General features: G+C 35.0%; 2 protein-coding genes and 1 long non-coding RNA gene across 3 annotated transcripts in view; 2 read left to right on the forward strand and 1 right to left on the reverse strand.

Moving 5' to 3' along the window:
- Nucleotides 1-1,068: 1,068 nt before the first annotated feature.
- LOC21394019 (casein kinase 1-like protein HD16) lies at nucleotides 1,069-6,921 on the forward strand. The gene is made up of 16 exons (XM_024169508.1): nucleotides 1,069-1,888; nucleotides 2,350-2,481; nucleotides 2,579-2,652; nucleotides 2,749-2,818; nucleotides 2,918-2,973; nucleotides 3,082-3,153; nucleotides 3,722-3,816; nucleotides 3,908-3,974; nucleotides 4,072-4,201; nucleotides 4,280-4,498; nucleotides 4,900-5,042; nucleotides 5,126-5,300; nucleotides 5,560-5,650; nucleotides 5,728-5,885; nucleotides 5,985-6,173; nucleotides 6,269-6,921. The coding sequence occupies exons 1-16, from the start codon at nucleotides 1,496-1,498 to the stop codon at nucleotides 6,326-6,328; spliced, it is 2,124 nt and encodes a 707-aa protein (XP_024025276.1). The 5' UTR covers nucleotides 1,069-1,495; the 3' UTR covers nucleotides 6,329-6,921.
- A 478-nt stretch (nucleotides 6,922-7,399) lies between these two features.
- LOC112092708 lies at nucleotides 7,400-9,168 on the forward strand. The gene is made up of 3 exons (XR_002902709.1): nucleotides 7,400-7,538; nucleotides 7,785-7,920; nucleotides 8,872-9,168. It is a non-coding gene; the product is annotated as an uncharacterized LOC112092708 (long non-coding RNA).
- Nucleotides 9,169-13,286: 4,118 nt separating this feature from the next.
- The window catches only part of LOC21394021 (protein SAWADEE HOMEODOMAIN HOMOLOG 2), a 3,176-nt gene continuing 1,921 nt past the window's right edge, over nucleotides 13,287-14,541 (reverse strand). The window contains exons 3-6 of the mRNA XM_024169504.1: nucleotides 14,362-14,413; nucleotides 13,958-14,101; nucleotides 13,753-13,872; nucleotides 13,287-13,636 (exon numbers count right to left, since the gene is read on the reverse strand). Coding sequence (XP_024025272.1) covers nucleotides 13,592-13,636; nucleotides 13,753-13,872; nucleotides 13,958-14,101; nucleotides 14,362-14,413 — 361 coding nt within the window. The 3' untranslated portion in view covers nucleotides 13,287-13,591. The remainder of the gene's footprint in view (nucleotides 13,637-13,752; nucleotides 13,873-13,957; nucleotides 14,102-14,361; nucleotides 14,414-14,541) is intronic.

The raw sequence follows: 14,541 nt of genomic DNA on the forward strand, positions 1-14,541 counted from the left end.
TAGTAAATATTTTGAAAACAAAGACGGAAACAAAAAATAGTGAGAATGATTTTGTGAATGAATTAAAAAACGGTTAGAAGTTGTTTTTCCTCTTTTGTTTTCATTTTCTAGCTAAACACGATTAATAACTAAACACGATTAATGACTAAACAATAATGTTATAATATATTAATTAATAAGTATAACTAAACACGATTTCACTTTTTTATTATACTCAAAATAATCTCTTAAAAAACTAACTAAACACAATTTTAGAATTGTCCCATAATAATTCTCAAAATAATCTCATTTTTACTTTTGTATTGAAAACAAAATCATTTTGAAAACGTTACCAAACGGGCACATTGTTCCTCACTTTTCTTCCATAAGAGTAGTTTTTTCCACATGTGTTCCTATTTTATTTTATTAGTTAAAATAAAATTTTCAAACATGTCTCTACTTAATTTTTTTTGGCACTTGTTATTTTTACACATATTCATTTTTTAAATAAATTAAAAAATATGTAAATAGTTGTATGAATAAATTTCTTATTATTCAGTAAATAATAAACTCTTTAAGTGTCTCCAACAAGACAATACATACAGAGAATGTTAAATTAGTGAAAAAAAGAAAGAAGAATCAAAAGTTCAAGACAAATAGAAGAAATAAAAAATATATATAAAAAAGGGAATAAGGAAAAATTAGAGGCCAAAGTTCAGGTTGTTTGGCCCGGGCTGTGAATAGAAATTTTAGCCGGTCCGACCCTAAATAGGAGAAGGACGACTTAGCCCGGTTCTGAAGTCCAAAAGGGTTAGGGTTGGCTCGCCTGACTCATAATTTTATAAAGTATTTTCAAAAAATCTTTAAAAAGAGGGTATTTAGGTTGGCACTTCTCAATCTGATAAATATTTAAGTGATGTTTAGTTTATAAATTTAAATAAAATTTAATTTTTTTATGAGAAAAAAATACTGTAACGAAATCAAGAATTATTATCCTAAATTAAACAAAATTTTTAAAACAAACCTCACTTTAAATTCGAAACCTTAGATCTAGTCGAGTCTAGAGCAACAACAACAAATCTTAAAACTCTCGGACAAATCACCGCTAGAAAAATTTTAAATAATAAAAAGAAACAGAGAAGGGGGAAAAAAAAAAAAAAAAAAAATCAACCATGCCATTGTTTTTCTCTCGCTCTCCTCCAGAAGTGGAAATCTAGAATCCTTTTATCTCCCTTTTCATTTCCCTCCACAGATCTCCAAATTCCCTCTTTTAGTTTTTTGTTTTACCCCCAACCCTAACATTTTTCGTTCAATATTTAAATTATTTTTATCTAATCCATCTGTATATCCATTTCTACTATTTTTCTTCTTCTTTCTCCCTCTTCGTCATCTCTCAGTTTCTCTCGATAACTCACTGATCAATTTTTCGCTGTCGATGCTTCTAGAACCTTCACGAACATTCTCCAGAACCTTCGCCTGACTTTCTAACTCTTCATGGACCAGCATCAGTCCTACCATGCCTGAGCTGCGTAGCAGACCACGCAGAAATCGGGCATCAAACCGGAACCCTAAACCCGACCACAACAACGACAACAACAACAACCCAATCGGCAATCCGATTGCCGAACAGCGTCAAGAGCAGGAGCCGCCGCGGGACCTGACCGACGCACGACCTCGCCGGGGAAGAGGAAGAAGGCCGGCGCAGGGGAATAACAGAGGGAAGACGAACGCGATTGGCGCTGCGATTCGCGAGACGACGCTGGTTAAGCGCGAAGAAGAGGAGGAGGATAGGGTTTTGAGGGAAGGTGTCGGCGAGAGAGGCATGGACGAGTACGATAGTGGCGGTCGGAGCGGCGATAAGGGCGCCGCCGCCGAGGATGAGGGCAGCACAGCTCCTCTCCCTGAGAAGGTAGTGTTTTTTTTTTTTTTTTTGGTGTTTGAAGAAGGATCGACTTTTTCCTTTGTAGAGAAAGGAAACGAAAAGATAGTAATTTTTTTTTTCAACCTTCGCTCATATATTTTCTTGGTGAACAATTCCTGATTTTGAATTTTGCTTGGTTTTTCTGTTTGAGAAATTTTAAACTTTTCTATGTTTTGTTGAAAAATGAAGAAACGTTTCCCCCATTTCTTTTTTTGTGGTTCAAAATTGTGTCATTTCCCCTTGAGATTTGATCAGGAAGGTCTATTGAGAAATTGTTAAATTGGATGTTCTTTCATTTGTAAGTGGACGTTGAACTGTGTTAAAAAGGGAAAGAATGCAGCTTATTGCATTACTGTTGATGCAACATTATCAAGAAAGATATCTGGTGAAAAAATTCTTGTTTTGGGAGGTTCATTGATTTTTTATTTATTTTTATTTCATAACAACAGGTCCAAGTTGGTGGTTCTCCATTGTACAGAATAGAAAAGAAATTGGGAAAAGGAGGCTTTGGACAGGTTTATGTTGGTAGACGTGCTAGCCCTACAAATTTAAATGAAAGAACTGGCCCTGGAGCTCTAGAGGTTTGACATTATTCTCTTTTCAGTTTTTTCGCAGAATTTTGTATTTAGTGATGGTTGTTGTGTTTACTTCTTATTCCTTTAATCTCCATTCTTTCAGGTAGCCTTAAAGTTTGAGCATAGAACTAGTAAAGGATGTAACTATGGACCACCATATGAATGGCAAGTTTACAAGTGAGGCCCCAATCTTCTTGTTATACCTTTCTGTCTTTGCATATTGCATTTTAGTGGTTTTAAGTTTTAGTTTTCACTTGCTTTGTTCCTTGTCAGTGCGCTTGGGGGTAGTCATGGAGTGCCGCGAGTTCATTATAAGGGCCGCCAGGGTGACTACTACGTCATGGTACGCGTTTCTTGTTGCATTAGCTTGCATGTTATGACATTAATTTGTCTTTCTACTTTGTTAGTCTGAGAATTTGTAAAGTAACCCCATTTCTTACAGGTCATGGATATGCTTGGACCTAGTTTGTGGGATGTCTGGAATAACAATTCTCACACGTAAGTCTTTCGATGTGTAGGAAAGAAAAGAAAAGTCTCATAACCTGATTTTTCATTGACTTGTTAGTTATGCCTATTGTTGTTGACATCTACTTTTCTCAACTGCAGGATGTCGATAGAAATGGTGGCATGCATTGCAATTGAGGCGATTTCTATATTGGAAAAGATGCACTCTAGAGGGTTATAATTCTAACTCTATTTTGTGACCTTTGGTTTACCTCTTTTCTCTTTTGTTGAACCTGGTTATACGTAGTTTCTATGTTGCTAAGACTTTCCTAGCTGAGGGTGTCAAATGATTGAAATTCACATTTCCATTACAGGCCCTCTAGATAGGGCGTTATGTTACCATTTCATTTACCTCTAGCGTTCTACACTACAGAAGCATTATACTTGTTTTTCACTTTATAAACCTCTTCACCTTGGGATGAATGTGTTTTAGTCTTGTCTTAGGTTTATAGCTAAAGATCAATGGCTAGCATTCATTTAGATCCTGTTTGGTTCATGGATTAGAACTATTTTCGATTTACGTGTGTTTTTTGTGAGAGAAAATACTGTAGCGAACCATGAACCAGGATTCGAATCAGAGAACGAATCCTCCAACCAAACGGGCTCTTATTCTTAATTATTTGCATAAGCAGGACAAGTGAACTCAATCTGAAATGATATGCAGGGTCATTATTAATTTTTGGATATTCCAGTGTCATGATGTACACAGTTTTTTAACTTTTGCTTCTTGTGTCCATGGCAGATATGTACACGGGGATGTGAAACCTGAGAATTTTTTGCTTGGCCCCCCTGGAACTCCGGAAGAGAAAAAGCTGTTTCTTGTTGACCTTGGCTTGGGTACGCTGCAGAATCTGTGTTTTCAGAGTTATTAGTTATTAGTTTTACCTTGAATGGAAAATGACCACGTTTATCTGTTGTGTCCTTTTAGCTACTCGGTGGCGAGATAGTTCAACAGGCAATCATGTTGACTACGATCAACGGCCTGATGTTTTCAGGTGAATACCGAATTTAGATAGTGTGCTTATTTGACTAGAAGTTTGCTTTCCTCCCTTGGTGGTTGGACAATGGTATCTGATAATTCGTATTTTGCAGGGGAACGGTGAGGTATGCTAGTGTGCATGCCCATCTTGGTAGAACTGGCAGTAGGAGGGATGATTTGGAATCTCTTGCTTACACGCTTGTATTTCTTCTCCGTGGCCGCTTGCCTTGGCAAGGATATCAGGTTTGGTATTTCTAAGTTTGAGTTAGGTCATGCTTATACCTAATTTTGAGATTCGACTCTGATACATATTTTTATTAGGGGGAGAATAAAGGATTCCTTGTCTGTAAGAAGAAGATGGCTACTTCTCCAGAAGCTCTGTGTTGCTTTTGTCCACAGCCTTTCCGACAGTTTGTTGAATATGTTGTGAATTTGAAGTTTGATGAAGAACCTAACTACGCTAAATATATCTCCCTTTTTGATGGGATTGTTGGTCCAAATCCAGATATTAGGCCAATAAATACCGAAGGTGCTCAGAAGGTACTTTTGATGTTCTTTCAACTAGGATATTCTAGAAGTTTATGTTACAAAACACTCAAAAGACAGCAAGAAAAAGATCTAGAACTGGCAATTTGAGGGTCCAGGTCTCCAAACTGAAATGTATAGTTTAAAGATAGTAATTGCGATCTCTTCTTTATTCATCCTTTCTGTTTAAATAGCAAGAACAGTTTTCAAATGAACGCTGACAACTAATGCCATAAAAGGAGAATTGTCAGCAATATGTGATAAGACATAAAATCTAAGAATTTAGATTCCAAGGATGCTATATATCTTTAAGTTCTTAACAATAAATAACACGAAAACAGCCACTGGCACTGCTGTGTCAGTTATAATAAATCTTGGTTTCGGATACATCTAATACCATATTTTTTATTGTGAAGCTCATATGTCAGGTTGGGCATAAGAGAGGACGATTGACCATGGAGGAGGAAGACGACGAACAGCCAAAGAAGAAGATTCGTATGGGAATGCCTGCAACACAATGGATTAGTATTTATAATGCTCGTCGGCCTATGAAGCAAAGGTACGTAATCTTACATAACAAATCTTGAAGTTGAGCTTCGTTTCAAAAGCTTAGTAAGTTGATTTTTCCATCTCTTCTTGTAGATATCATTACAATGTTGCAGATTCGAGGCTGTCCCAACACATTGAAAAGGGAAATGACGATGGGTTATTTATCAGCAGTGTTTCTTCTTGTTCCAATCTTTGGGCTCTTATCATGGATGCTGGCACTGGTTTCACAGCTCAAGTTTATGAGCTCTCTCCATATTTTCTTCATAAGGTCTTGTCTTCCCCTCTTCCATTTGAGTCTAGGATACATGTCTATCTTTTATCTGGAATTATTAGTTATCAATTACTTTTCTTAGTGTGCATTGACATACGCCCAGCAATTGACTTTGCTGCATAATTTACAGGGGGGGGGGGGGGGGGGGGGGTGTGTGTCTTGTGATTATTATGTTGCATTAATACTACTCATTATGATCAATGCTGACTGGATATCTATTGTTGTAAATTAACATCTTTTCTCTTCTTTTATAAAGGAATGGATCATGGAACAGTGGGAGAAGAATTTTTATATCAGCGCAATAGCAGGAGCCAGTAACGGAAGTTCGTTAGTTGTAATGTCCAAAGGTTGGGCTCTATCACAAAAGCATGAATATTGTTAAAAGTTTGTATCTGTCTGACTTGAGTTGTGTTGCTTCATATAGGGACCCAGTATTTACAGCAGTCCTATAAAGTGAGTGATTCATTTCCGTTCAAGTGGATTAATAAGAAATGGAGGGAGGGATTTTATGTTACTGCCATGGCCACTGCGGGAAGTAGGTGGGCAATTGTTATGTCTCGAGGCGCAGGCTTCTCTGACCAGGTCTTGCTAAGATTTGGAAATTAATAATTTTCTAGGTTAAAGTAACATTTGGTGGGTGATAGATAGATAGACGATCCTGATAATATTTTTAATTGTCAGGTTGTGGAATTAGATTTTCTGTATCCAAGTGAGGGTATTCACAGAAGATGGGATGGTGGCTACCGCATCACCGCAACTGCGGCAACTTGGGACCAGGCTGCTTTTGTACTTAGTGTGCCAAGGAGAAAACCAGCAGATGAAACTCAAGAGACACTCCGCACTTCTGCTTTTCCTAGTACACATGTCAAGGTGCACTATTTGATTAACCATTTTTCTGTGCATCCTTTTTGTGTCATCCACATTTTCTTGTGGGGAACTTAATTTTCTACCTGCTGGTGTTGCAGGAGAAATGGGCAAAGAATCTTTATATTGCATCTATTTGCTATGGCCGAACGGTCTCGTGAGCTGCCAAAGTTTTTCCTGTGAATCTGCTGACATGATTTTAATCACTCACGCCTGCTTTTAGTTATCATTTAATGCTTTGGAAGCGAAGGTTCTCTCGTGGCAAATCAATTGGTCATGGCATATGCGAGTTGATGTATGCTAAATTCTTCTTTATTGTTTCCATCACATAGATATCTTACAAGCACCTGTGCACTGTCGTTCAATTTTCTGGAAAATCTGAGCTGGTTTTGATCTGTCCACCTATTGGCTGGGCTCATTTCACTAATGTTGAAATGTTGTATATTATATTAACAATAGTTTCTCGGTTGAACTTTGAAGGCATGTGCACAGGTCATATTGTCATTATTGATGTATTCTGGGAAACATTAAAGTATGATTTGCAGTGTATTCTGGACATTCTAAGCCATTCATCCCGTATTTAGGGGGGTTTTTTTTTTTTTCCCTATTCTTTTCTTTTCTTTTCTTTTCTTTTTATCTCCCTTTTGCATCTTGTATGGACATTGAAGATACTTGATGTCTGAGTTTGACCTCAAAAGCAGAAAGCAGTTGTATACTTCGGTGTTAATTTTAAGGCTATATTTTTATTTATGAATTGTGCCTCCATACAACCCAATTGGTGGTGATGGTGCATTATTTTCATGGAATACATACCACTCTAGTTAGAGTTACACTTCGTTAAACCTTCCTTTGTAGTCTTGTCTTGATAATCTTCATAGACACGTATTAATATTATGGTGCTGAAGGACTCTTCATTCGTACAAGTTCCTGACGTTTTTGAAGACTGACAATTGTTTTAAGCAGAAATGTGATATGAATATGTATCTTGAAGACTGTTTAAGAGTGAAGTTGAATGTCTAGTATGAGTAGTGCTGAAGTGCATTGCATTAGACTGACAGAGAAAGCGGGCAGTAAAAAATTGAAATTGAGGTGTTTCTTGGCAGCCAGTTTGTTGAATGCATTTGGGTCGTTTCCTGACTAGCTTTTTGATTGTGGTTAGCCTTTGTGGTTTGGTCGTTTACCTCTGATTAGTGGTGTAAATGATTATAGTTTGTTAATGTCAGAAACAAAAGGAGTGTACGAGTGCTGAATTTTTGAGCACATGGTTGATGTTGATTTTTGTAAAGTCTTGGTGACAGAAATGGGTTTACGAGCTTCTTGGCAAACTTCACGAGGTGAAATTGCAGTGCCGTACATTAATCTTACAATATGGTAAGTTGAGACGGATCATTTACGTCAAGTTCTTTAGAAATGATTTGTGATTTTCCTTTCTGTGTATTTCTGTAGCCGAAATTTTTATTGATATGCTTGTTAAAATTTGTACAAATATTCAGGAACCAATAGGTACCATTTGGATTGGTATTTTATAAATTCAAACTAGGCTGCATCTTCATTTCCTTGTTTTCAGCTTTTCCATTATTATGTTCTTATGTGATAGCCTTTTGTTATGTTTTCTAGGCTCCAATTGAGTGACATGTAAATGTCATAATTCCAACAGTGACTGGTAATGGGATGGAATTTGAGTGGCATTTTGGTGTGTGACATCAGCAATCGTGATGCTATTCAAGAAGGTGGCAATGCCAGAACTTAAATGGTATGGAATACTTTTCCTTCTGAATGAGAAATGATTGATGCACTTCCAACTTGGATTGCTGTGACCGTGATGAGCAAGAGTTGTTTCCTTTTTCTTTTTAAGTTTCTCATGCATTTTTAGTATGCCTTTGTGACCGTCATCCAAAAAAGCAAAAAATAGAAGATGGATATATATACATACATACGTACATACATATCTAATTTTTGTTTCTCAATTTAAAATGCGGGGGTGTTATTTATACAATTTTAAAAATTGAGATCTGGTTATGCAATGGAGGCTTCTCCAAAAGTGGAACCAAGTTTAGAAGTGTTTTGAATTGATTACATATCTAGGAACATAGGTTATTCTCTTTCTTCGGAATGATGACTTTGCTGCTCGATTCTTATGTTTTTATCAGCGTGTGCATCACCCCAGATCTTACGCACCACATTCGTTTATGCCAGTGAATGAATTGCGTATTCTTTGATGGTGGCGTATATTGCATGTCTTATAAATTCTTAACTGCAATATTGCTTACGCAGCCACACATGAAATGAACTAGAAATGGAAATTAAAATTTCTTTCTGGCTTTGCGGAATTAGTGATAAATGTATTAGATTGGTTATGAACTTTTTCTCTTTCATTTAAGGAAACAAAGATTGTTAGTTGCTTGAAACTAGGGCCTGGATACCAGTAATCGATGCACAGAAACTTGGAGCATTTGTGCAGAAAAGTAGACGCTTGGGAGGTTTGGAGCAGTTTTTGTTACTTTTCAGTTATAGAAACTATCATTCGTTTTTTTATATTGTTTTTGTTGCTAATCCCCGAGTGTGGAATAAAAACCGTGCCAACCCTTTTCTTTTTGTGTGCTCTAGGTAGTTTTTGAATTATGTTCTGTTTGTTTCATGTATTCGCTTTTATATTGTAACATATCGACTCTTCCTTCTGATAAGTTCTCTCTTTTTGCATCAGGGCCGAATTTACTTAGTCCAGTTGCGTTTTGTTTTCCATTGGAGCAAATCTTAAGGGCACTAGTGGTGGGCACACTAACGTGATTTAGTTTCTATTAGTTTAGGATTTTTTTTGTTGCAAGGCATTCAGGCTACAAGGGTATCCTGATTTAACTTTTGCAATGGCTCAACCACGGTTAACCACAAGATGGTTGGAGGACTACGTTGGGGGTTTTGTTTTTTTCAATTGTTCGTTCTTGTTCTTCTTGTTTTTTTTTATTTTTCTTTTTGTTTTTTCTTTTGAGTATTGCTTTAATTAGAGGCCTTACAAAATTTTTATAAAGTATTCGAAAGGGAGCTCATTGGTTAACTTCTGAATTTCGACAGAGGCCGATTTCTAATCCTACCTAATCGTTTGACACTTACCAAGTAAATAGAAAAGAAAAGTTACCTGGCACTTGGCAGAAGTTCTAGGCTTCTAGCTGTACACGTTTAATAGAAAATAAAACCGAACCAAAGCAAATGTTAAGTTATATTTTTATTTGATTCCATGATGTTATTGGAAGGGACATAAAAAGGGTCAAGAAAAGAAGATGTAGGAATTGATTCCATTAACGAAAAGGTCTGAACTTCAATGAGTGGTGAAGGTCGTTTGAGGATGTTAATAAGCATAAAATTTATGCCTATGCCTTCTGATATAATTCGAAAAGAGGAGGAAAAGAACGGATTTTCAACTAAATGACTATTTTGTCAATTACTTAATATAATTTTAATTTTGAAAATAAAGATAAAAAGGCATTTTAAATATTGATGCAAGTATGACAAGTTTTCTTCTAAAAATCTCTCCACATTTAGAGAGAGAAAATTGGGACTCTCGTGTCCTTTTCTCTTCCTTCTCCTTTTTCCCCGTATAAGACAATCAACATTTTTATTCTCTTCAAAAATCTCTCCACTCTTTCATTTTCTCCTACTTTTTACCTCTACCAATGTGTAGCATTTAAAGATGAAAATGGGAAAATTATAGTAACAATAAGGTTTAGGTTTGTATCGTTAGTGTTTTACTAATTAAAAAATATGATAGACGGTCGAGTTACATCTTAAAATTTAAGGTATCGTTCATTTCACCTATTCAAGTTTAAAATTTAAGTTTTGTTATAGTAAAAAGTTTTAAAAAATAATCACATCTAATTTTTTTACTATAATAAAAAACTCATATAAAGTCACATCTCAACTCGAATAAGCGAAATAAACGAGTTAGAGTTATTTAAGGCTCCCTGCCAAGTGCCACATGTTTTTCTATTTAGATTGACATTTGTCAGAGCAGGTAAAATTTTTATATTTAGAATCGTTTAATTCGTTGATTCGAGTTTTTAATTCGAGTTGAGATATGACTTTATATGAGAGCTTTTTACTGTAACAAAAAAGTTAAATGTAACTGTTTTTGAAAATTTTTTACTATAATAAAACTTAAATTTAAAACTCAATTAAAACTTAAATTTTAAACTCGATTAAAACTTAAATTTTAAACTCGAACGTTCGAATAGTTACGACAGGTGCCAACTAAAGTTAAACCTGGTAAAGATCATTTTACCCCTTTTCATTGTTCTGATCAATTCTTTGGTTCTCTCCTTTCAAGAGAAAAAAAAAAAGAAAAAGAAAAGAAAGAAAATCTAGCTTCTCATATTTCTTCAACCTTTCTCCAAATCTTTCGCCGCCGCCCCTCTCGCCGTCATTTTCCAAAATAGCTTTTTGCCTCTCTCACTGGCCTCCATCTCTCTCAACGTCTATTCTTTCTCGCCGAGTGCCTAGAGCTTGTGTCGCTAGGAGAAGATCTGCAACACCGACACAATGAAACCAAAGCAAGAATGAGGCAGAGATCTGGTCGGAGATCGCTGCAATGTCAAGATGGATTTGCAGAGCTATTCGCCATCTCTGAGATCAAAGCTTTTCACCATTTTCGACTTGATCTCTTGCGTTCTCTGCTGTTAGATACAGCTTCTCAGCACGAATCCACCAGATGTTCTATCTATCTGGTGTGTTGGAGATTTGATGATGTTTATATTTTTTTTTCAATTTTTTTGAATATTATGGACTTTTTTTAATTATTTTTTATTATGTCGTGATTTTTTTTTTGTACATTCTGTTTATTTATGATTGGATTCTCATGCCTCGTTCACGTTGTGGATTCGAGTTTTCAATTCAAGTTGAGATGTGATATTTTTTGAAAATTTTTCACTATAGCAGAAAAAATTAGATGTGATATTTTTTGAGAGTTTTTTACTGTAAAAACTTAAAATTAAAAACTCGAATCGGTGAAATGAACGAGGTCATATTTTTTTTTTTAATAAATGTGTGTATTTTTAAATTTTTTTTTGGATTTTTGATCGTACTACTGTCTTCGTCCGCTGCTAACAGCTGTTTTCAGAGATATGAGCCAGTAACTTAGTGGTTACGTTATCGATCAGTAACTGATATCCCGGCAGATACCCACATCTTGACCAGATATCAATATTGCGGTCGGATACCAGCTGGTATTACGGCGGCATGCCAACTGGTATTACAACGACTATTGGCGGTTCGCCGATGCGAGAGATTTGGTCGCCGACATGAGCAACCGTATCTAGAGAAACAACTTCTGGTCGCCAGCTTGGTCCGGAGAAATTTTAAGTGGGTTATTAATGTTTCAGGCAAAAAAAAAAAATAGAAATAAAAAATGACTATTATTTTTTATTTTTTTTTTCATTTTATATTAAATTAAGAAATTATTTTTATTATTTTTATTTTTAATTCTGTTAAAACGTTTTTTTTTTGTTTTTATTTAAAAAAAACATGAAAAATAAAAATAAAACTAATTTTAAACACGTCCTTAGTGTTTGTTGATACAAGAGCTATTTTTAGAGTAGTATTGGTAGGGGTAAAATTGGTAGGAAACAAAAGAAAAATCGTGGCAAATGGTTTTTTCGCTCGGGCACCTTAATTTTGTGGTGGGAGAAAGAGAAAAATAGGTCAAAACTTAAGATAAATTAAAATTAATATGTTAATAGTTTACATAAGTTAATAAATAGGCTAAATTACTATTTTCGTCCATAACTTGTCTGGTTATGAACCAAAAATTATTAATGTTTAAGGGAAATAAATAGAAATAAAAAATGACTATTATTATTTTTTTTTCATTTTATATTAAATTAAAAAATTATTTTTATTATTTTTATTTGTAATTCTGTTAAAACGTCTTTTTTTGTTTTTATTTAAAAAAAATGTGAAAAATAAAAATAAAACTAATTTTAAACACGTCCTTAGTGTTTGTTACAAGAGCTATTTTTAGAGTAGTATTGGTAGGGGTAAAATTGGTAGGAAACAAAAGAAAAATCGTGGCAAATGGCTTTTTCGCTCGAGCACCTTAATTTTGTGGTGGGAGAAAGAGGAAAATAGGTCAAAATTTAAGATAAATTAAAATTAATATGTTAATAGTTTACATAAGTTAATAAATATGCTAAATTACTGTTTTCGTCCATAACTTGTCTGGTTATGAACCATAACTTGACAAGTTATTGTCCATAATTCACGATTTTTATCCATAACTTGTTTGGCTATGAACCATAACTTGACAAGTTTGTCCATAATTTATCTGGTTATGAACTATAACTTAATAAGTTATGACCTATTAATTTATATAACTAAAAGTTAGCCTATATACTTTCTTAAGCTTTTCATATTCGCTTATTTTCTACTATTTCCCTTTTGTGGCAGATGTCTATAAAGCCCTACAATTTAAGAGATGTTTAAGACTAGTCCGGTGGAAATTTTGGGCTTGATCCTTTTTGTAAAGAATTCATCAAAAGAAAAACTATGTTAATTTTGACAAAGAAGGTTAAACTAGAATTATGAAATAACAATAGTTAGATAAAATTCATGGCACGCCTCCAAATTTAAAGGTTTTACATTTACACCATGAAACATAAATAGGTTAGATTTTTTTTTTTTTTTTTTTTTTGGGGTAAAGTGAGTAGTAAGATCCTAAGTAACATAAACAAAGTAACATAAATAAAGATGACATCATTTGAGTGGCATTTTTGAAATTCTTCCTGCGAATTGAGTAAAAGTAATGTTTAAATAGGCGCAAATCACACAAAAGTAGTGGCTAGTGTTGTGCAAGTAGAAGCTCAATTATTATTATTACTGCCACCATTATTTACTGATTTAAAACCAGTATGCTTAAGTTTGTTCGTCTTTTTTTCTACCCGTATCTCTTCTTGCGTTCAAGAAGTTAGCTCTTAAGTTGCGATCTGATTGCTCTTGGTAAATTTGCAGATTTTTTGGCTTGTAAAAGCTATTCTTCCAGCCAATTAATAGAAGTATTAAGTTCCATTTAGGACATTACTTAGCTCGTTTCCTAAAGAATAGTTTACTGGATAAAACTCTAGTGAACCCATCCAATTGTCCAAAAATTAGTAGAGACGACCAATGTTTTGAGACGAAAAGGCTTCCTATGTGGCTCCTTTAGACGAATCCTTCATACAGGTGAATACAATCTAATTAGAACAATCCCCCCTATATTGACACTGGATATACAGTAAAGTATCAGCAACGGCAAACTTGCTGAGTTGTTGCGAACCTTTGTTCCTCGAGTGGTTTAAGCGCGCGTCGAGGATTCCAATTTCCTCAGCCAGCTGAATCTTGAAAAAGCAAAAAAGCCAGCCGAGTAACTGCGAAAAATAACTTGAGCAGTGGATGAAAAGAATCTAGTAAGTTGGCCTACGACATAATCTCCTCAGAAGAACTCTTTCCTGTGAAAAGCAAGTGTTGGCACAGCTGTTAGGTTTTGCACTTTTGTACATTTCAGTGGTATATGAGGTCGTCAAGGAATCTCAGACAAATACGTAGAAAATAGTCAAATACTTGCCTCAGTATCATCATGATCATAGCGAACTAAGAAGACGCATCTACAGCCTCTTATATCATGCATTCTCCTCTGGATATATACTACGTGAGCATCATAATAGCTCGCTCGGTCTCTCCTCTCCTAAAATGTCCAAACATCTATATTTGTAAGGTGGTACTGTCAAATTGTAGAATTTAAATCATACAAGAGACACAACGCAATTCACCTGGAAGCAGAGGACAAGATCTCCAACCTTAACCATGTGACACTCTGAATGCTCGATAGGAACAGAACGCTCTCGTATTGCTTTTTTTATGTTGATCCACTCATCCTCTTCGGATCCAAATCCAACATATCTGACACGAACTTCCTTTAACAGGTTAACAGATTCATCAAATGAAATTAATACGATGAATAAAGCAAAATTGTTTCTTGTTAGACATATTTAATGCAATGCACATAACAGTGTTGCCCCTACGAAAACTTTCAACTCTTATATACAAGACTTTTTTTTTTTGTTTTTGAAGGATACAAGACTAAAGAACCACATAATCGGCATAGTTTTAGTTATAACCCACGTAATCGACATTGCTTTCAGTTTATAGAGGTGTGATTACTTAAATTACTTACAGATTCACCGGAACTTAACCATCTGTGAGCAAGTAACACATCAACATCATACCTGCAAGACCGTAACATCCAATAATTATTATTTTTAATATCAGATTACACAGAAAGCACGATTTACCGGGACTCTCACATATCCTTCCATCTTTTGTTTAATTTCGCATTAGTAGAGTATAATTTCAT

Source organism: Morus notabilis, unplaced genomic scaffold, assembly GCF_000414095.1.
Source record: "Morus notabilis unplaced genomic scaffold, ASM41409v2 Scaffold245, whole genome shotgun sequence".
Lineage (NCBI taxonomy): Eukaryota > Viridiplantae > Streptophyta > Magnoliopsida > Rosales > Moraceae > Morus > Morus notabilis.